We start from the raw sequence: 22,943 nt of genomic DNA, 5'->3' as shown, positions 1-22,943 counted from the left end.
ACCACTTTCAACCTGGCTTGCCTATTTTGGGTATTGTCAATATAGGCCAAAATGTTCCAAATATAGCAAACATAGCCGATCTACAAGCTCAATGTAGATCGGCTATTTTCGCTGTGTGAAGCCATTGTACGACAAAGTATAAAATAGGGCTTAAGTGCTTAAGCACTGTAGTTCCCTTCTGGTCAGACAGCACTTTCATCTCAGCTGATGTTCACTCCTTGTGTTGGTGTTTTATTCTACACAGATATGGCTCTTAATGCACAATGGCATGTCTCCTTGGAGGCAAATTTGGACTTAAAACATTTCCTGTGTCCACAACCTGCGTGGTATTTGTGATATTATGTTGGGCCATGCTACCCGACTAACACTGCCTTTGCCTTTGCCCTGAGCCAAGAGGCACAAGCTATAATGGAGACATTGATGTATTATTGAGGAGCCCTGGAGTCAGGATCAAGGAGCTGCTTGGAGCCAGGGGACAGTGAGCGTGTGCGTGCATGTGTGCGTGTGCGTGTGCGTGCGTGCGTGTGTGTGTGTGTGTGCGCGTGTGTGTTTGTGTGTCTGCGTTGACATGAGCTAATGTTTTCCTCCCGGCATTCAGTGGATCTGTGATGCCGGTGGCCCTGTGGTCCCTGGTACAAGAAAAAAAAGACACTTCATGTTATATCACATGTGGAATTTATGTGCCCCAGTCAAAGCAATATGCTTGACAACATACTTTTGTTGTCTGCGAGAAAGCTGTTGTGCTGTGTACTGTTTCCATGCCTGAATCTACAGAGGTTAGGTCTGGTTGAGCCAGAGCTGAGATGACATTTCATTTATATAAATAATTACTGTCCTGAAAGTCCCCCAGGCCTGCCCTGAAGCAATCAAACTTCTAATGCTCTTAAAATTGCCCAACATATTTTATTGATGGAATCTCTAAACTGTACGGCCAGCTACGCACTACTTCTCTGCCTATCCAGAGGAAATAGTATCGACATTAAACCAGGGTTATTGGGGTTTAGTTTTTGCCACCCAGTGTATTTCAGTCAAATAGTGGCAATAGTGGCAGTGCAACATTCAGTTGTGTGGAACGGTGTGTGTGCTCTAATAGGAAAATTCAATCTCTGCCAAGTGGGGCAACGGCACGTTCAGAGGTGATGTCTCACATCAGCATGAAGCCTTATTTATACTTTGTGTGTCTTGTGCCAAAAATTGCTGATCTACAAGCTCACAGCATGTCAGATGCAATGCACTGTGAGCTTGTGGAATGCCTATTTTCAGTGTGGGACAATGATGGTGAAGTAATAAATTAGGCATACACATGAGGTACTTGCCAGTTAAGAGCATGCATTGATCTAAACGAACAACATGTCAGATGCAATGCACTGTAAGCTTGTAGATTGCCTATTTTCAGTGTTGGACAATGGACATTGATGGTGAAGTAATAAATTAGGCATACACATGAGGTACTTGCCAGTTAAGAGCATGCATTGATCTAAACGAATGCAATGAATAATGTGTGCCATATTTAGCCATTAGTGCCATTTATTGCCAGTGAGTGGATCTGGTGTTCTATTGTTCAAGGAGGCACTTTGATTGGTGTTCATACACAGTAGAATGAATCCTGAGTGTGCATTTAACTCTGAAAGTGTCTAAATGGAACCTGCCATTCCAGAAATACATAAACTTATATACAAGGAATTGTTGTTATTCGTTGTTGGTGTTCATTTGCAGTGGTGTAAAGTAACTAAGTACATTTACTCAAGTACTGTACTTAAGTACAATTTAGAGGTATTTTTACTTTACAGGAGTAGCCTATTTTCAATTTTCAGTACTTTTACTCCACTATATCTCAGAGGCAGATATTATACTTTTACTCCACTACAATTATTTGAAAACTTTAGTTACTAGTTAGTTACTTTGTAGATTTTGATTATTATTACAAAACATACATTAACCGCTATACATTTCGGCCATTTGAAAATAGCCAATCTGCTATTTTCTAAAGATTTGTATACATTTTACACATTTGAAAATGTGTGAAACGGGACATTCTGCATAATGAGTACTTTCTACTTTTGGTACTTGTTAGTACATTTTGTTACCAATACTTTTGTACTTTTACTCATTTTTAATTCCGGACTTTTACTTGTAACAGAGTATTTCTACATTGCAGTATTGATACTTTTACTTAAGCAAAAAATGTGAATACTTTTTCCACCACTGTTCATTTGCAAGTCCCACTATTGTCTCACAAATGTTATCACACAAAGCCCAGTTAGTTTGGTGACGTGTCCTTCCCTGCCAACAGAGGGTGCTGTTGCCTCACAGTCGCAACAAGAAAAAGAAAGTAGCAGTTTAATGCAACAACAGCAATGCATAATGCCAGTGTCACCTTAAAAAAACATTCAGTAAAATGGGGGAAATTTGGGTTGCCTTTAATTTACACGAATTATGCACAATGGTATTTTTTTCCCATGATTTTGCTGACAGGGAGCATTGCAAAAATACTTGTATTTGTTGAAGTTAAGATAATTGTTGAATGCATTTTTACTTTGTGATACCTGGGTGAATTAGCAAAGCATGTATTTGTGTGATTCTACTGCTTTAATATATAACCTGACACCTTTATTTTATGTGTTATAGCCTATTTAAAACAATCAACCTCCCTCCATGCCAAATATGCAAACAACAGACCAACCCATTTTGACTTGGCATTTTATCAGAGAGAATAGAATTATGATGGCCGTTAATCTTGCGAGCACAATAATAACTGAAACAAAAGGGACTTGAAATAAACGGTGCGTCGGAATCAAGAAAAGCTCCAAATTCACCTCGAAAGCCACGGAATGCATGTGTCTGTGTTCGTTTCTCGGTTGTCTCCGCACACGGAGATTACATTTATATCACTTTATTTGTCATTAGAATAAACGAGCCAAGCTTTCAGATGCGTGTTTTCTTTTTTTCTTTTTTTGTAAAGACTATTATAGTTCAAGTTCTATATTATTATTACTGCCTGTAGCCTGTTGGAAAGAGACATGTCAGTTAGGAAAAGGGAGGTTAGAGAGGCGACGAATGACACAGGTGTATGCAGTGGTGTGAAGTAATTAAGTACATTTACTCAAGTACTATACTTAAGTACAGTTTTTGAGGTTTTCCAGTTTTCAGTAGGCTATACTTTTACTTCTACTCCACTACACCTCAGAGGCAAATAGCCTACTGTATTTTTACTCCACTACAATTATTTGAAAACTTCAATTACAAGTTACTTTATACATTTTGATTATTATTACAAAACATGCATACATTTCGGCCATTTGAAAATAGCTGATCTACAAGCTCAGACGTGTCAGATTCTTATACATTTTATACATTTGAAAACTTGTGAAATGGGACATTCTGCATAATGAGTAGCCTACTTTATACTTTTGGTACTTTAAGTAGGCTACATTTATTACTTAAATAAATGAATTCCAGACATTTACTTGTAACAGAGTATTTCTATGCATTGCAGTATTGATACCTTTACTTAAGTAAGAAATGTGTGTACATTTCCCACTGCCTGGGAACCGAAACTGAGACGTTGCGGTGACGGTGGTCGCCTGGTTGAGCCCCCCCCCCATGCCTTGAGAGATGTCTGATGATGTCTCTCTCACCCCCCCCCTCTCTCTCGGCGTGGTGGACGCAACGTATATACTTGAACTTGAACACACACACACACACACACACACACACACACACACACACACACACACACACACACACACACACACACACACACACACACACTGTTTGGGGGTCCTCCCAAACAGAGCCCCTCGATCGCTGCGAGACAAGAAGTAGCCTCGAACATCATAGGAAGCATTGGACCTCGGCTTGTTGGACGAGAAGGAGGTGTCTGCTTGTCTGTTGTCTTCACGTCTCTCTCTCTCTCTCTCTCTCTCTCTCTCTCTCTCTCTCTCTCTCTCTCTCTCTCTCTCTCTCTCTCTCTCTCTCTCTCTCTCTCTCTCTCTCCACCTCTCTCACCCTCCCTCCCTCTCTCTCTCAACGAGGCTACCGCCTCCAGATCCAAGTTGCCATTCGGCAGTGCCAATGCCAAAACGCGCAAGGAGGAGGAGGAGGACTGATCGGTGCCAAATGGTCATCTTCACGCACGCCTGAATTCGATCGAAGGACTGTAGGGATTTTTTTATTGTGTGCGTGTGTGTGAGAATAAACAACAACAACTGCCTCCTCACGTGCCGATCAGATTTACATTTTATGGAAAAAACAGGAAAAGGAAACAGCAACACAAGGAGGCAGGTAGATCAGGAACAAGCCTACCCCATCATCACCGGCTTTTACTCCTCCGTACCTCAGCTGTCACCGCGGTGGTCGCTACAGGGGTGGGCAGCACCTCCTCAGGATTGTTTCCTTCGGGAGGAGAAGCCGCGCATATGAGCACACACACACATACCTGTTCACCTCACACACACACACACACACACACACCACTTTACAAACACAGCTGTGTGTATTGATCGCTGACCTTCATCGATCCAGCCAGGTGTTGCTATACTAGGCTACACCTGAAGAAATAGTCCGATCGCCCGGGCTTGGACATAACGGGGTCAATCTGACCCAACCTCTTTGACCTTCCAGAGGCAACCCCCGCACACACTCATCATCGATCCGAACTGCGACTCGAGAGCGATCCGAATTGGCTAGCGGCGGATTTTCTTTTAGGGGAAAAAGTTGAGTCAACCTTGGGGAAGCATCCAGGACCGACACCACGGTGCGCGCTGACTCCAAGTGCCGGTCACCGGGCATCGATGCCAGAGTAAAGTCTGGGACCATGTCCCGTCGCAAGCAGGTGAACCCGCAGCACTTATCGTTGACGCACAGGGAAACAATACGACGTGAGTATCGCTTTATGATTGTGATCAGTCACTTTTCTCTGTTGACATTAGACTATTTATCACTTAAAAAAAAAACATTTTGGGAAATGTGATCAATGTTGGAAAATGTTCGGAAATTGTGGAAAATGCAGGGTAACCCTGGCGTCCTATATAGCCTACCAATTTGGATGCATTTTCCCAAATTTGTGCTCAATTTTGGAAAATGTTCGGAAATGTTGGAAAATGCCACTGGCGTCCCTATATTTCGGGCACATGATTAAAAAAGTCGCATAATCCAATTTGAATATTTTCCAAATTTGATCACATTTCCCAAAATGTTCAAATCACACGCAAATAGCGAAAATAGCAGATTTATAAACTCACAACAACTTCGCTGTGAGCTTGAAGGCTATTGGCTATTTTCGTTATTGGTCGTGAGAAGAATTATGGCTTAAGTGGTTAAACAATTGTGAGCTTTCCTCTTTCCTTTTCCTTTTTCATTTTTTTGCGCAATTAATTCTGACGTTTACACTATAATACTGGACCATATACAAATAGCATTGTTTGGACGTAGAATCAACTTGTGATGCTCGTTTACATTCCACAGTAAATGACCTTGGCTTCTGGCAGATTGTAAATAATAACAATAGCAGTCTATTAATTATAAATGAGAGAAACAAACATCATGGATATAGAAAAAGTAAAAAAAAAACAAAAAAACTAAAAGTGTGGACCATGTTATTATGTGAGAGAAAAGACAAATAGGCTGAAGAAAATTGGAACCATTATACAAACAATTTATATCAGATTATTATTTGTCATTCTTGTTAAAGTCAATGTGAAATTATTATAATAGCTCATCATACTTTAAAATGCGCCACGAGTCACAGTTGTCTTTTCATGAGCGTGATTGAGAGTGATGATATTATCTCTGGATAAGTGGGTCTGAGTGTGTGTGTGTGTGTGTGTGTGTGTGTGTGTGTGTGTGTGTGTGTGTGTGTGTGTGTGTGTGTGTGTGTGTGTGTGTGTTACAGGCGTATTTCATCCAACAAAACTTATTTTTATGGCAACATGTGGTAGTTTAGGCTACTATAGAAATGGTGTCTATTGCTTTTCCCAGTTTGTCAGCGGTTGAATTCAAGGCTCAGACGTTTTTATATAATATTTGTGTCTCTTTGTACCTAATCTGTAAATACTTTAATTGACAATCAATAACCACAAACAGTAGGCACGCACACACACTGTGTGTGTGTGTGTGTGTGTGTGTGTGTGTGTGTGTGTGTGTGTGTGTGTGTGTGTGTGTGTGTGTGTGTGTGTGTGTTGTGTGTGTCCTACAATTGTGTGTGTGTGTGTGTGTGTGTGTGTGTGTGTGTGTGTGTGTGTGTGTGTGTGTGTGTCCTACAATTAATATTGTCAAGCTGTCATCTCCACTATAAGCTAATAATTTGAAGACAGACTGCGTGTTGCTTTAATACCAACTTGACTTGCGTTTGTAATTGTAAAAGAGAGAGAGAGAGAGAGAGAGAGAGAGAGAGAGAGAGAGAGAGAGAGAGAGAGAGAGAGAGAGAGAAACAAAATAAACAAGACATAGGCCTCTATAGCCTATTTGCAACAACAATCTAAAACCGTCATTAGCCCATTAAGACCTGAGGCCAATTCTATAAATGTTTTATAAAGAAATGTATGTTGTTATATCAGTGGTTTTCAAACGTTTTCATGTCAAGGACCCCCCAAAATTATATGTGCCAGGGACCCCCAGAAGCAAAGATTTGAGTAAAAAATGTTCTCTTTGAAAATATATATTCGAAGATAAGCACAAATCATCATGATTTTTCAAAAATAGCAGATCTACAAGCTCATTGCGCGGGCGCTATGAGCTTGTATATCTGCTATTTTTTAACAGCCCAAAATTGTACAGGCCTGTAGCAGATCTACAAGCTCATAGTGCCGTGCTATGAGCTTGTATATCTGCTTTTTTTTAATAGCCAAAGAAATCTAAAATGACACAAACGCTTTCCCGGTCCAAATGAGTTAATGTCATTTTCCAAGGCGGAGGGTCACAACTTTGGCTGAGGCTTGTCGAAAAACCACGAGAACCACATTTTCTGATGAAATTGTATAGATTAGATTTTGGGGCCAAGAACATTTCGGGCACATGATTAAAAAAGTCGCATAATCCAATTTTAAATCAATTATATCAATCTAGCCTTCATCTCCCCAGCGCTCTCTGCCTTGCCTAAATCCAATTTCATAGTGGCCTAATCTGGCTAATTCATTGCAGAAGTTCATGATGTAATCTCTCGCCAATCTGTTTTGTGTTGAGAAGGGTTAGGCACATTCCGTCCCACCCAGCACCGTTTAGCATTTAGATTAATCATTTAGCCAGTTCACTTTGTGTGTCAATCTGCTTATTTTTGTGTAATTGTATGTTTCCAATGTCATATAAGGAGGCGCAAATAGGCTTACAATTCTGAAATAAAAATGTACTTCTAATTTCATAATAACCTTATAGCCCAAGTGCAACCTAATTCAGGGGATTTCCATGTAGATATACCGAATATTGATCTGGCTAGAATATTTATTTCCCCCTGTCACAGTTCCCTTGCAGGTAGACTAGTTAATTACAGCATTGGCCTAGTTGTAACGTACAGTTCAATCATTAATCATTCTGTATGTACATTCTGTGAGATTTTCATGAGCTGCAGGGCTGGAGTTTGGCCTCAGGTGTGTGTGTGTGTGTGTGTGTGTGTGTGTGTGTGTGTGTGTGTGTGTGTGTGTGTGTGTGTGTGTGTGTGTGTGTGTGTGTGTGTGTGTGTGTGTGTGTGTGTGCGCGCGCGTGTGCGTGTGCGTGCGTACGTGCACACACATGCGTGCGTGCATACACGTGCGTGTGTGTGTTTAGCATTTACCTGTATATATACATTGAGACAAATAATCATAACAGTTTGAATAGTCTTAAGTGCCATTGGTGGATGGCAAAGCTACATGACATGGATTCACTGTTAAATATTTGACTGCTCCCCTTAGGGCCTCACATGGGTCACTTTGTTTGACATCCTATTTCTGCTTTTCCATAATTATTCCAGAATTAATAACAGGCCCACTGAACTGAATAATTTTCATAATTGATTCAATGGCACGGAAGATGTCACACTTCTACACCGCTGTCAAACACAATTCAGTATATTGGACATGGTCAGTCAGAGAGCGGTCGGGAATAACTGAATATCATACTGCTGACGGACAAGCTGGCGCTGAGGCTGCGTTCAAGTGCGTTGAACTACTCCAGCACACGCCCTGCTCTCGTCTGAGGCTTCTTTCTTACGAGCCTTTTCTTAACGACACAGTCGTGTCTCTCCTGTACCTCTATATTGATGACACAACCATAGGCTACGCACAGTAAAATCCTTGGTGCAAATTTATCTCTGAGAGTATACACGTGTAACCAAATGGACCTGTTTGGTTGCATTTGTCTCAGAGTTACAAATGAATAAATGAACCCCCCTGAGGATTTTATGTGTGCCAGGCAAGATGTTAGAGAGGGCTCACGAGGCTAACGTTCAACTTGACCCCAATGAATGTGTGAATAAATGAAGACATTCTAGAGTAGACTACCTAGTGAGAGCGGTGACATGTGCAAAGGTCTGCAGCATGGGGGGGGGGGGGGGGGCATGTACCACCTGTTATTTCACTCGACACTGTTGCGGCTTTTTAATTTGCTTATTGATCTGAGGACAGTTTACTGACAGTATTCAGGCCTGTTAATCTAACAGTTCATGTACAAGATCGCAGACTGACTGGACACTGGTGTGGTCAAGCTCCCAGTGTGGTCAAGTGCAATGCAAAGGCATGGCAGACCTTGAATAGACGAGGTACAGTAAATGCAGGTATATTGTATATTGTAAGCGTGAGCGTGCTTGTGCGTGTGTGTGTTTGTGTGTTCGTGTGTAGACATGCCTGCTTTTGTCACTGTAGTCCATTGTTCTCCGAGTGTGTGTGTGTGTGTGTGTGTGTGTGTGTGTGTGTGTGTGTGTGTGTGTGTGTGTGTGTGTGTGTGTGTGTGTGTGTGTGTGTGTGCGTGTGCGTGCTGTATGTCTGTGTGGTGTGTGCTTGCACTCGTGCCCACACCTTTTGCTCTGTATACTCTGCACTTATATACAGGACATCTCAATAATCACATACGTACACATACAGTATATGAAACGCGCCAGTGTTAGCTGCCATGCAGTGTCATGAGGTCGCACGTCCCTTCAGGCTATTTCCTTAAGCTGGGTGGGACTGGAGAGGACCAGGATGACACCATGGGCTGGAGGATATAAGGACCGCAGGGTGAAAAACCAAACCGACCGACCGTCATTTGACTGAGTCAACAAGGATGAAGTCCTAAATGTACAGTATAATCAGACAGTTCCCAGAAAGAGAGAGAGAGAGTGTGTGTGTGTGTGTGTGTGTGTGTGTGTGTGTGTGTGTGTGTGTGTGTGTGTGCGTGCGTGCGTGCGTGCGTGCGTGCGTGCGTGCGTGCGTGCGTGCGTGCGTGCGTGCGTGCGTGCGTGTTGTGTGTTGTGTGTTGTGTGTGTGTGTGTGTGTGTGTGTGTGTGTTTGTTAGAGAGAGAGAGAGAGAGAGAGAGAGAGAGAGAGAGAGAGAGAGAGAGAGAGAGAAGGAAACAGAGACAGAGACAGAGAGAGAAAAGAACATGGCCTATCATTGAGAATATTTCAGGAATCGAGAAAAACTGGACTGGACTGTCCCTGTTTATGCACCGATGTGGTGTTTTTTCTTTCTGTTCCGTCTGACATTTTAGAATTCTCTGTTGTTACCTCGCTGCCCCAGGTGGTTGGGAAATATTTCCGACCCGTGGGAGTAGGTATAAGCTGTCAATTACAGCCACACACCTTCTAATGATGTTAATAATAAAGTGCCACTTTCTGCAGGCCACCGACGCTATGTGCACAATATGTAAGATGACGGGTGTCTTAAGTTAACAGCGTGCTGAGCCCTGCGGTGGTGGCCCTATAGGTCACGCTCCACTTGCAGGAGGAGAGAACCAGAATATCAGCATATTTCTGGACAGGCTGAACTACAAGTCTCGAGGTATCGAGAGGGGTATCCAACTCATAAAAACAGGTCATAAATGCACACACTGCACTTGCATACAAGTGGGTAGGCATGTGTAAATGTGTGCGTTTGGGCACGCACGCACACACACGCGCGCACACACACATACGCACATGCACACACACACACGCACACGCACACGCACACACGCACACATGCACACACGTGCGTGTGCATGCATGCACGAACGCTAGCACACTTTAACTTGTACCCACACATGTCAATGCCACCATTTAAGCCCACGTACCGGTATTGCACATATTGTGCATGTAAATAGCATGTAGCTTCCTATGCATATTCACCAGTCAGCTCAGATAGTAGTCTTTATGGGCCCTGCATGCTTGAACTGAGTGAGTGCTGCTGTGAACAGCCTGCTGTCCTAACAGGAATTTAAGGATTTGATTCAGTGACAGTTTATCTGCTGTTTATCGGCTGTTTGCAAAAGCATTGAAAAGCAAAGATCTAAACATCTGATTTGTCCTGGTATTTTTCTCATTTTGTTTATTGGTCTTTCAGTCAACCAGTGAGCTCGAGGGCAAATCTACGACAAAAAGATCGAGGCTACAGTACAGACGATCATACGACATGGCTAAATTTAAACAGGGATCAACCAACGATAAGCATCTAAGGGCCTTATCTTTTCATTAAAATGAATCGTCTTTTATACAAGGTTCGATCAGACACGGTTCCCAGAATAGTCGCCTAGAATCGGCGATTGAAATTGCCTTGAGCTATCTGTTTGCTCTCAGAATTGGCATGCTACCGGTGATGCTGCTAATGGTTAGTTCTTTATTCACACCATATGGTTGTCAAACGCAAGAAGGAGACTCACCGTAACGCAGTGAGACGCCACAGTAAATATTCACACACATTGTGGTGACAAGATTGTAATCTCAAAGGAGATGACTAGGGAAGATTTTATGATTTTCCTCATTTTATTGTCCTGGTGTTTTAGACGCCGCCCCCCCCATTTCACACACACACACACACACACACACACACGCACACACGCACACATGCACACACGCACACGCACACGCACACGCACACACACACACACACACACACACACACACACACACACACACGCGCGATTTTATCACGATAACACATCTTTAATTCGCTTTTGCAACGCTGTAAAATTCCATACAATTATTATTATTTCTTCTGACCTCTAAAATTCGCTGATCAGATCTGATTTATCTCCAGACTGTCACTTCAGCTGACAGCTCACTGTCAACGGCGTGGCCGCGCTTCGCTCACTTTTCCGAACGATGGTTTTGCAAAATTTACGATAAGAGGGGAGCCTGTTACGGATTGAACGGTGATAAGATAATGAAACACACAGCCCTGGTCTTGCACAACGCGCGCTGTTGCAGCGCTCCTTGGCAGCCACAGCTGAGACAGAGGGGATACGGCTCTAAGCGGAGCCCGCTTGTCATTTGAATTTTTGATCGCAACCATCTGCAATGTTGCTGGTGTCATTTATTTACAATGACAGCAGGAATCTCACCCGACTCTCTCCATGGGATTTGGGAGATGTGCGTGCATGAGGGATCATGTCTGTGTGTGTGTGTGTGCATGTGTATTTTTGTGTTTGTGTGTTTACGTATGTGTATATATATATATTTGCGTGGGTATATGTGTGTATATATGTACGTACAGCACATGGATTTGAATGCGTGTGTATAAATTATATGTGTGTGCATGTACGTATGTGTGAATTTGTACTGTACGTGTGTGTGTGTGTGTGTGTGTGTGTGAGAGTATTCATGTGTTTTTGTGTTTATGTATATGTACATTTATATGTGTATATTTGTACATACAGAACATGTGTGTATATTTGAAGCATTTGTATGCGTGTGTGTGTGTGTGTGTGTGTGTGTGTGTGTGTGTGTGTGTGTGTGTGTGTGTGTGTGTGTGTGTGTGTGTGTACTTATCTGTGTGTACGTGATTGAGTGTATTTGTACCTACATGTGTGTGTATTTTATTTATGTATTTGTATATGTGTGTGTGTGTGTGTGTGTGTGTGTGTGTGTGTGCGTGTACATAAGTATGTGTGTGTATCTGTACTGTACGTACAGTCAAAGCCAGTGGAACAGGGAGAACAAAGGGGAAGTGGAGAGAGACAGGACAGGTCTGAACTCATACAACATGGTTGACTGTCAAACCTGTGCCCCTGGCCTCACTTTCCTCCCCACCAATGGAACACAGTGTACAGTGAACTCTACACGGTAAAATGATGGGTGTTAATCTAACTCTGAGAGTCACAAACCCAGCTAAGGGTCCAGTTGGTTCCATTTGCACGCTCTCAGGGAGTAAAACGAACACTGAGGATTTTAGTGTGTGGCCTCTATCTATATACAGGACCAAATGGAAAATGGTTTCAGGGCCTTTTTTCTGTTCGATGTTCAACGGGTTCAACTAGAATCTTAACAAGATTACATCAAAACGGTCGCATGAAGACGGACGTAAAAATAAAATAAATGCTGTAAAATATGATTCTCGTCACTGACTTGGTTCCCAGCTAACGTTTTTTTTTTTTTTTTTTTTTCATCCCAGGAACAATTAAATTAAATAATGACAGATATCAGTATATTATGGTGCATTCACACCAGACGCAATAAAAAATAATTGGGTCACTTCCGGTATGAATGATTACAATTCATGTTGTCTCTCAAGCCAGACTCTCTACAGAGTCTGTAGTCCCGCCTCCTAAAAAGTCCTGCACTGGAAGCTGTCATTACCGTTCGAAAATATATTTCAAAACATCTTTAATGAAAAAATATAAATGAATTTCCATTTCTGCTCAGCAGCAAGCTAGAAGGGCTTCAACTAATTTGATTTGCAGTAGGACTTATTTACGTGACTGCAAAAGGCGAAACGGAAGCGGGGGGGTGGCGGGACATCCGTTTAAATTTTCTGCGGATTTTCACCGCTTCCGATGTAAAGACTTTTAGGCGGAAGTGTGAGCCAACGGTCTGTTTCGAGACTCTAGGATTCATGGGAAACCCTTAGATCAGAGGATGTCAGAACTAGGTTTGTGAGGTGTGTGCACCTCAGTATGACTGTGTAGAGTGTAGACTACCCTATACCACACTGCAAAGTCCAGAGTGTTCATTTAACCATGACCCTTACGGGTCCATTTTGACACGCCCCGGAGCTAAATTATCATACAGGATTTCACAGAGTGGCCGAGCGTAAATTACACAGACCTGATTCTTGGAATGCTCACTCCGTGTCCGTGGAGAGATCATATGACTGCTATTAATCTATCATTAAAAATACAAAATCAAAGACTAACAAATGTTTATAAAAGGCTTTTGTTATATATGGAACGGAAAATATTATAGCTGCAAATGAGACAGTACATGACCCTCTGCAAAAACATTCATGTTTGATCCATTAAATCTGATTCTGTCCAGGCCTTCCAGCATCTTTTAACATTTTACACAAAATGGTAATATACTGGTAAAAAAAAAAGAGAGAGGCCCATTGTGTTGTGCTGTGTTTCCCATCTGGTACGTATTGTGCAGTGGCAGCGTGTGTTGGTAGAGAACCAACACACTGACTGACTCTCTCCTCCCTCATCACACTGATACAACACACTGACTCTCTCCTCATCACACTGATACAACACACTGACTCTCTCTCCTCATCACACTGATACAACACACTGACTCTCTCCTCATCACACTGATACAACACACTGACTCTCTCCTCATCACACTGATACAACACACTGACTCTCTCCTCATCAGACTGATAGAACACACTGACTCTCTCCTCATCACACTGATACAACACACTGACTCTCTCCTCATCACACTGATACAACACACTGACTCTCTCCTCATCACACTGATACAACACACTGACTCTCTCCTCATCACACTGATACATCACACTGATACATCACACTGATACAACACACTGACTCTCTCCTCATCACACTGATACAACACACTGACTCTCTCCTCATCACACTGATACAGCACACTGACTCTCTCCTCATCACACTGATACAATAACACACTGACTCTCTCCTCATCACACTGATACATCACACTGATACATCACACTGATACAACACACTGACTCTCTCCTCATCACACTGATACAACACACTGACTCTCTCCTCATCACACTGATACAGCACACTGACTCTCTCATCATCACACTGACAGAGGGAGCTGTAAGGCTACTGACATCCTCACACTTGATAAGATTCCCAGTCATCTGCTACATGTTAACTGTGTGTGTGTGTGTGTGTGTGTGTGTGTGTGTGTGTGTGTGTGTGTGTGTGTGTGTGTGTGTGTGTGTGTGTGTGTGTGTGTGTGTGTGTGTGTGTGTGTGTGTGTGTGTGCGTGCGTGCGTGCGCACGTGTGCCATGTGAGACAGCTTGGTTTCAGGGCTGTCATCTCGTTGGTGGTGTGTTTGACAGTGCGCCTCTTACACTGCAGTTTATACAGAAGCCTTTCACAATGCTCGCATGCATACGTATACTGGATGTGCGTGCCAATGTATGATTGTGGCTAAATGCCCTTGCTTTGCAAAGGTGCAAGTGCAAGATGTACTTGTGCAAATACATCTGCGGTGTACAGGATAGACAGGATCGCTGGCCTCAGAAGGGCTGCGGTTTAAGAAAACGATTGACTGACGACTGACAACCCAGCGGCATTGTGACAGGTTAACCACTAGAACCCTAGCGTCCCGATTCTGTGTTCTACCAGATCTACAAGCTCACAACTCATTGTGTTGTGACGTGCTGTGAGCCTTGTAGATCAGCTATTTTAGGCAAAGTTATTAAGTATATAGCGGAAACAGGAGGGGGCCTAGTTTTCCCTTGGGAATCCGGTCAATTACAGTTAGCAAAGAGGCCTAGCTCTGACTTTTTCTCATTTTTTTCTGTCTGTCCATCGGTCCGTCCGTCCGTCCGTCCGTCCGTCCGTCCGTCCGTCCGTCTCTTTCTCTATCTCTCTTTCGCTCCCTGTCTCTGTCATTCCTGGAAAGTACAGTTCAAATGGCCAGATGTCTGTCATCCTTCCTCTTGATGTGACGTTGCTGTTGAAGACATGTCAGGAATCTGGTGCTTTTCAGATCCTCGTCATGCCACCTGTCACCAGCATGTTCTCAGGATCACAGATGAAAATAGAACGTGGCAGAGTCTTGCAAACACATGCACAAGCACGCACGCACACGCACCACACACACACACACACACACACACACACACACACACACACACACACACACACACACACACACACACACACACACACACACACACACACACACACACACACACACACACAGAGCGTGTTTTACCTTCTATCTAGTCAACTAGTTAACTACTACCACCACTAGTCGGCGCTGTAGGCAGCAGTCAACTAGTCATGGACAGCATCATTTCAAGATATGACATTATAAATGATAAATTATAAAACATTATAAATCGTGATAAATACACAGTGCTAGGGTATCATTTATTTGTTTAAGTCCATCATCATGGCAACCTAGCTGCCAGTGGAAACTCATGCCCAGGATGGCCGGATTCCCTTGAGGACAACAGTTAGTTTTTTTCTCTCTCTCTTCTTATGTTTAGAATAATCAAAATTCCTATTTATTTTCCTCACACACACACACACGCACGGGCACTTACATGCACGCACGCACGCACGCACGCACACACACACACACACACACACACACACACACACATACGCAATCACATCCTTCCAGGTGCACACGTACACACTTAAATGCACACACGCACGCGTGTACATTTGCATGGCCTGTCTCGGACGCACCAGAACATTGGCTCATGTGAATTACGGTCACAAGCTGTGAACTGTGGGTAAATAACGCGTTTGTGTTCCATCTTCGCCGCCCAAGATTATGAGATGGAAATTATCTGGCGCCCGTCCAGGAATCCTCTGCCGCTTAGAGAAAAGATAGTTGGCATGCGATCACCACTGCGGGGCAATTGTCAGGGTGGAGGGAGTGGACTGGAAAGATACGGCGTGGGTGGGGTGGGGTGCGGTGGTGGGCAGTGGTGAAAGAAGTATACTCAGATTTAGTATACATTGTAAAAGTAGCAATACCATAATGTATTTTTCATTTTTTTAAATTGCATTCACTTAAGTTAAAGTTCAAAAGTATTAGCATCAAGATATATTTAAAGTAGCTAAAGTAAAATACTCATTATGTGGAATGACGGATTTCTCAAGTTTTTTCAAAGGTTTTCAAAATTAGTCAAAATCTTTCATGAATAGCAGAATCAAAATCGGATATATTGTCACATCACAGGTTTACAGAAGTAAAAAAGTGGGTGAAATTCATTTTCGTGCATAGTTCCCATCGTATTGTTACTTCCATAGAAAACAATAAAAGAAAGAAGAAGAAGAGGGCAAGGGGGAAAGGAGATCAATCGAAGAAAACCAAAATAAAACTATATATTTACACATAGTACCTGAGAAAATAGGTGCAGATCTACAAGGTGAGCTTGTAGATCGTCTACTAATAAATAATCTACTAATGTTTTGTAATAATAATAACCTAAATTTGCAAAGTAACTTGTAACTAAAGCTGTCAGGTAATTGTAGTGGAGTAAAAGGTACAATATTTGCCTCTGTATGGAGTATAGAAGTAGAAAGTATTGAAAAAGGACATACTCAAGTAAAGAAAAAATAAAAGTAGCTCAAAGTGCAGTACTTGAGTAAATAGAGGAATAACTGAATTTGTGAAACTAGACAAAACTTGTGCTGTTTGACCGGAACGCCAGTGTGTGTGTGTGTGTGTGTGTGTGTGTGTGTGTGTGTGTGTGTGTGTGTGTGTGTGTGTGTGTGTGTGTGTGTGTGTGTGTGTGTGTGTGTGTGTGTGTGTGTGTGTGTGTGTGTGTGTGTGTGTGTAGGGGGGGAAGCCTTCATGGGAGATTGGGATGTGAGATAAGAGATAAGAGTTTGGGATCTCCCTCTGTAACGATAACAAATGTTTGGATACGCGGTAAAATCCAGAGTGTTGTAAGGTTTAACGTGTTTTCTGGATTTGACTGGGTAGATACAGGCGTGCATTTGCATGTACGCACACACAAAAAAACACACACACACACACACACACACACACACACACACACACACACACACACACACACACACACACACACACACACACACACACACACACACACACACACACACACACACACACACACACACACACACACACACACACACACACACACACTATGGGCTGTGTCATTTGCACTGACACAAGCATGGCACACTGGAAACACGCCCTCAATCTGAGATTTCTGCTGTTGCCAGGGTGCCATGTTTGCACCGTTGAAAGAGAGTAGAGAGAGAGAGAGAGAGAGAGAGAGAGAGAGAGAGAGAGAGAGAGAGAGAGAGAGAGAGAGAGAGAGAGAAAGAGAGAGAGAGAAAGACAGAGAGAGATAGACAGAGAGAGAGAGAGAGAGAGAGAGAGAGAGAGAGAGAGAGAGAGAGAGAGAGAGAGAGAGAGAGAGAGAAGACAGAGAGAGATAGACAGAGAGAGAGAGAGAGAGAGAGAGTAGAGCAGGAGGATGGGTGGGTGGGTGGGTGGGTGGTACTTGCGGAGGCGGGCAGGCTGTGCCATGCTCCTCTCCCAGGCATCAACACCTCTCCCTGGGTACCCGCTCTCACAGACACCCCTGGAGAATCTCCAGAGCTTCAGGTTTCCTCTGGGCTCTTAGAAGAGAGGCCCCATTTCCATACTGGTACATCAGGGTGCTGTTAAAACCAAGTTTGTCCATGAGGGATTCATTGTAAGAGCAGGCACTCTGTGTGTTTGTGCATGTATGTGTCTGTGGGGTGGGGGGGTGTAATGGTTATTAATGGCCCTGTCAGATATGAGAAGAATGAGATTTACTCTGTTAAAAGAGACACTGGGATTGGCTTTATGGATTTTCTGTCTATGGAGAATACAGTAGCCTACACCAGACACACACCTGCGCTGTACTGTGTTTATATGTGTACAAGCACACATGCATACATTACACACACATGCTTGTGTGCACACACCAGCACATGCATGAACACACGAGCACACACGTGTACGCTCACGGATGTATCCCCTTCACACACACAGAATATCACACAGATACGGCAAAATACACCGTTGACGTTCAAAATTTCGTTCTCTCCTCTCCACTTTCTCTCTCTCTCTCCCCCCCCTCTCTCTCTCTCTCTCTCTCTCTATGTCTCTTTCTCATGCACAAATACACACACTTGTTCTGCGCTCCACATGTGCAGGCAGCCGGTTGGCTAATGCACCTTAGCGTTGCAAAGAGCCCTCACCGGAAACCAAGATACCTCTGTGAAATGAATGGTTTCCTGGCCTCTTGCGCACGTGCGCACACACACACACACACACACACACACACACACACACACACACACACACACACACACACACACACACACACACACACACACACACACACACACACACACACACACACACACACACACACACACACACACACACACACCCTCCTGTGTTGATCTTGCACCGATAAAGAAGCTCCTATGTGTTTGTGTTGGTCGGGCGACAGATTTGTTTGAGAGGTTGCATTTCATGACAAAGAAAAAGCCAAATGCTTGAGAACATAATGAACATCTTGCATGTAACCGAAAGGAGGATTCATATAGGTAACGTAAAACGATGTCTTGTTTTGACTCTGTCGTTTCGTCTTTTCCTACCCTCTTTCTCTAGATGTCTAATCTTTTAGACACATTTATTTTCATTTATTTAAACAGAAGCATCAACATCAGTTATTGGTATGTACGTACAATATTCACCCCTTGCTCTTCCTCTTTCCGCAGAAGAGGCCAATCATGAGTCGGGGGCGGGATCTCCGTCGCCGGAGACGTCCACCCCCAGCCCTCGGGTGGCGGGGCCCGGTGAGCACGACATGCTGACCTGCGGCCAGTGTCAGACCAACTTCCCCCTGGGTGACATCCTGGTCTTCATCGAGCACAAGCGCCGTCTGTGCCGGGGCCCCCGCGGCGCCTTGGGCTCCTTCTCCAAGCCGGGGGAGAGCGGCAGGGGCACCCTGGTCCCCGTCTCCCCCAGGGCCAGGTCCCTGGAGCTGGGCAGAGGGGCCATACCCGTGGAGGTGGGCATCCAGGTGACGCCCGGGGGCGAGGGGCACGAAGAGAGGAGGCTGACGCCGGCCAAGGGAATCTGCCCAAAGCGGGAGAGAGGAGGTAAGAAATAAAACAAAATGAAGGAATAATTATTATCATACTGTATTTATGTACTGTACATATATATATAACCTACAGTATATATGGTAATTTAACTTTGAGAGAATATATAATTTGTGTGTGTGTGTGTGTGTGTGTGTGTGTGTGTGTGTGTGTTAAAATAAGAGGATTGAAGCAATTAGTCAGAGGCAAAGCACAATGGGAGCAGAGGGGGTTTGAATGTGAGTGTATGAATTGATGTTTGGAGTGGTGAGGCTGGCATTACTGTTGACTCACACACGCGTACCAAGAGCTTAGCAGCTCAATTAGAAACACACGTTTGAAAGAGAGCACTCTAGCCAGTGTAGATGCACTCACACACACACACACACACACACACACACACGCACGCGCACACACACGTCTCTAACGTCTCTCACCTGTCCAGCAGGACAGACAGCTCTCTTTAAAGAAGCACAGCTGCTCGTTAGTTTGACTGTGGCCTTCAGTAAGGATTACTGTAATGCAGAGACAATTTCATTGGAATGAATAAGAGTATCACACACACACACATACACACAAACATACACACGCACGCACACACACACACAAACAAACAAACAGAAAGACTCATAATAAATAATAATAATAAACTCGCACTCTTTCTATCTCTCCTTCACAGACAGCGCAAACACACAAACTCACAGAAACGCACAGAAACGCGCACACACACACACACACACACACACACACACACACACACACACACACACACACACACACACACACACACACACACACACACACACACACACACACACACACACACACTATGAGGCCTGAAGGTCTCCTTCATCTGAAACCAATTGTGAAAGGCGAGACAGAAGGTGACAGAGGAACTGCCCTCAGTGTTTTCGTGCGCTCGCGGGCAAGCCGGCATGCCTCTGTGTGTGTGTGTGTGTGTGTGTGTGTGTGTGTGTGTTCATAAGGACATCCTGCAGCACATGTGAGGGAGAAAAAAAAAGGTTAAGAAAGCTGATTAAAATTCATCCCTCTGTGCACGGTGAGGAGAAGAGGATTAATAGTGTGTGTGTGTGTGTGTGTGTGTGTGTGTGTGTGTGTGTGTGTGTGTGTGTGTGTGTGTGTGTGTGTGTGTGTGTGTGTGTGTGTGTGCGCGCGCGCATGCAGTGCAGTCTTTCCAGTTGAACTGGCATTAGTCAAGTATAAGTCAATCAACCTGACAGCGTTTCCCCTGCTCTTCCACGGTGGTAACATAGCTGTTGTTAATTGCTCAATTTATTCGTTAGTTACCCCAATTAAAAAAAGCTGAGAAGAGCACAGAACAAGCTTTAGCAGCAACAACAAGGTTACCAGAACTCGCCTGGGGATCAGATACGTAATGTGGAAGTGATTTCATGTAGTATTTCTGAGGTTCAGATATTACACAGTGTTTAGATGTTGAGGCGGGCTGCCATGTTCGCTTACATTCAGCATCCACACTTAACCACTTAAACCCTATATACTTAGTTGACCGGGGGCCCCCAGGGCTCTATACTTGGTCCGCTCCTTTTTCCCCCCTCAACACTAAATCTTTTCACCGAATGTAGCCGATCTACAAGCTCACAATGTGTCGCGTTGACCTAGGATAATAGGGACGCCAGGGTTCCTGTGGTTTTGATTGAGTGACGTTTTTATTGGCAAAAATGCATATGCATGACCATTATATTTGTACATATCTGTCAAAAGGGTAAAACACAGAAAAGCTTGAGAGCTCATTTCCATTGTGGTTGTGTGAAACTGTCTGATTCACATTGAAACAGCCAGCTAGTCAATCAGTCATTTAGTCAGTCGCCACCACAACAGTTTTCTGAAAAACCTATGTTGCTATTATCATTGGTGCTCAAACTTTTCATGTCAAGGACCCCCAAAATCATATGTACTTGGCCTCGGAGCCCCATCTAAAAATGTTCCAGGAACCCCCAGAAGCATAGATTTGAGTAAAAAAAATGCTTAAAAATATATTTCAATTCAAAGATTTGCACACATTTTCACAAAAAAAAATAAAAACACAGATCTACAAGTGCGTAGCACGGCACTTGGTGCCGCACTATGAGCTTGTATATCTGCTATTTTTGAATAGCCAAAGTATATAATAATGGTTAAAGTGTTTAAAATCTAAAATGACACAGATGCTTTCCCGGTTTTAATGGGTTAAATGAATCTGTCAGTAGGCCAGCCAGCTAGCAAGCCCTATAGGTCAACCAGTCAGTCAGTAGGGCACTATTATAAACCATTAGTCAGTTAAGCTTAATCTATAATACTCCATCGAGCCAGGGTGTCCCTTGCCAGAAAACTGCAATGCATTGTTAACTTGAAGATCTGCTCTATTTCCAAGCGACACTGACGTACTACGGATTATAAATTAGGCTCTAATCAGCCATTCAGTCAGCAAGAAGCCACAAAGCCAGGCAGCCAATCGGGTCATCAGTCAGAGTAGTGAAAACTCTGCCGATTAGGCAGCCAGACAGACAGACAGACGGGCGGGCGGGCGGGCGGACGGACGGACGGACGGACGGACGGACAGACAGACAGACAGACAGACAGACAGTGAAACAGTTAGCGAGTGGGTGAATCAGTCAGCCAGTGAGTCACTCAGCCAGTCAGTGTGTTATCAGTGAGTGAACAGAACATGAAAGCACTCCAAGCCTGAATGAACCACAGGACGAGAGCTTTGTTCAACACATTAGATTGCCACTTAAGGCAGTTTTAAGTTTCAGCCAAATTAAATTACACTTAATAGGTCTAATGAGGTCCAATGTGCACGAGACGCTCATGCAAGCACACGTGCGTGCGCAGACACACACAGTTTCAATGCAGGAGAAATAAAAGACAAAAACATTATTCATCATCACATCGAGCCACACTTTTTGATAGAATGGTGTTGACTGTAGGACCCTTATGGGGTATGTTTTACACTCTCAGAGTTAAATGAACACTCCACGTTTGACTATGTGAGCGTAACCCAGTTCATTCCCGGCACCAGTGACCTACTGTGGCAGTTATCATGTCACCTTGTTCTGCATAACATCCTGTCTGTCATTCTGCTGGCTGAACACTGCAGAATGCAGCCTGCAAGCCTCGCACATTCAGCCCCAAAAGATGCACGCACGCACGCACACGCACACGCACGCACACGCACACACACACACACACACACACACACACACACACACACACACACACACACACACACACACACACATTTGTATTACTATACTTAGACATAACAATTTTAGGACAGCATCGAAAATATATGAAAAATATCAGAGCTTATAGATTAGGCTATTTTCCTTTTTTTTACTTGGTTGCGCACACCAGTGCGCAACCAAGTAAAAATCTTTCATAACTTTAACCCTAAACCCCTAGACCTAATCTCCATATGCCTAATCCTAACCCAAACCTGCATCTTTTCCTAATTGTACAAATCATTTTAACCATCAAACAACAATTTCTCTCGTGACGACCAGGAAAATGGTCCTCACAATGTCTATTTCTCAGATTCTGCTATGCATGCTTGTGGAGACATTTAATCCTCACAAGTAGAAATACAATAAACACACGCGCACACACACACACACACACACACACACACACACACACACACACACACACACACACACACACACACACACACACACACACACACACACACACACACACACACACACACACACACACACA

At 43.6% G+C, this 22,943-nt stretch overlaps 1 protein-coding gene across 1 annotated transcript in view; it reads left to right on the top strand.

The window, feature by feature from the left end:
- Positions 1–4,067: 4,067 nt before the first annotated feature.
- Positions 4,068–22,943, top strand: part of bcl11bb (BCL11 transcription factor B b) — a 49,274-nt gene continuing 30,398 nt past the window's right edge. The window contains exons 1-2 of the mRNA XM_084083114.1: positions 4,068–4,880; positions 18,840–19,223. Coding sequence (XP_083939240.1) covers positions 4,817–4,880; positions 18,840–19,223 — 448 coding nt within the window. The 5' untranslated portion in view covers positions 4,068–4,816. The remainder of the gene's footprint in view (positions 4,881–18,839; positions 19,224–22,943) is intronic.

The sequence above is a fragment of the Gymnoscopelus microlampas genome, assembly GCF_963454915.1.
Source record: "Gymnoscopelus microlampas genome assembly, chromosome: 16".
Taxonomy (NCBI): domain Eukaryota; kingdom Metazoa; phylum Chordata; class Actinopteri; order Myctophiformes; family Myctophidae; genus Gymnoscopelus; species Gymnoscopelus microlampas.
This window is presented reverse-complemented; position numbering and strand designations above follow the sequence as displayed.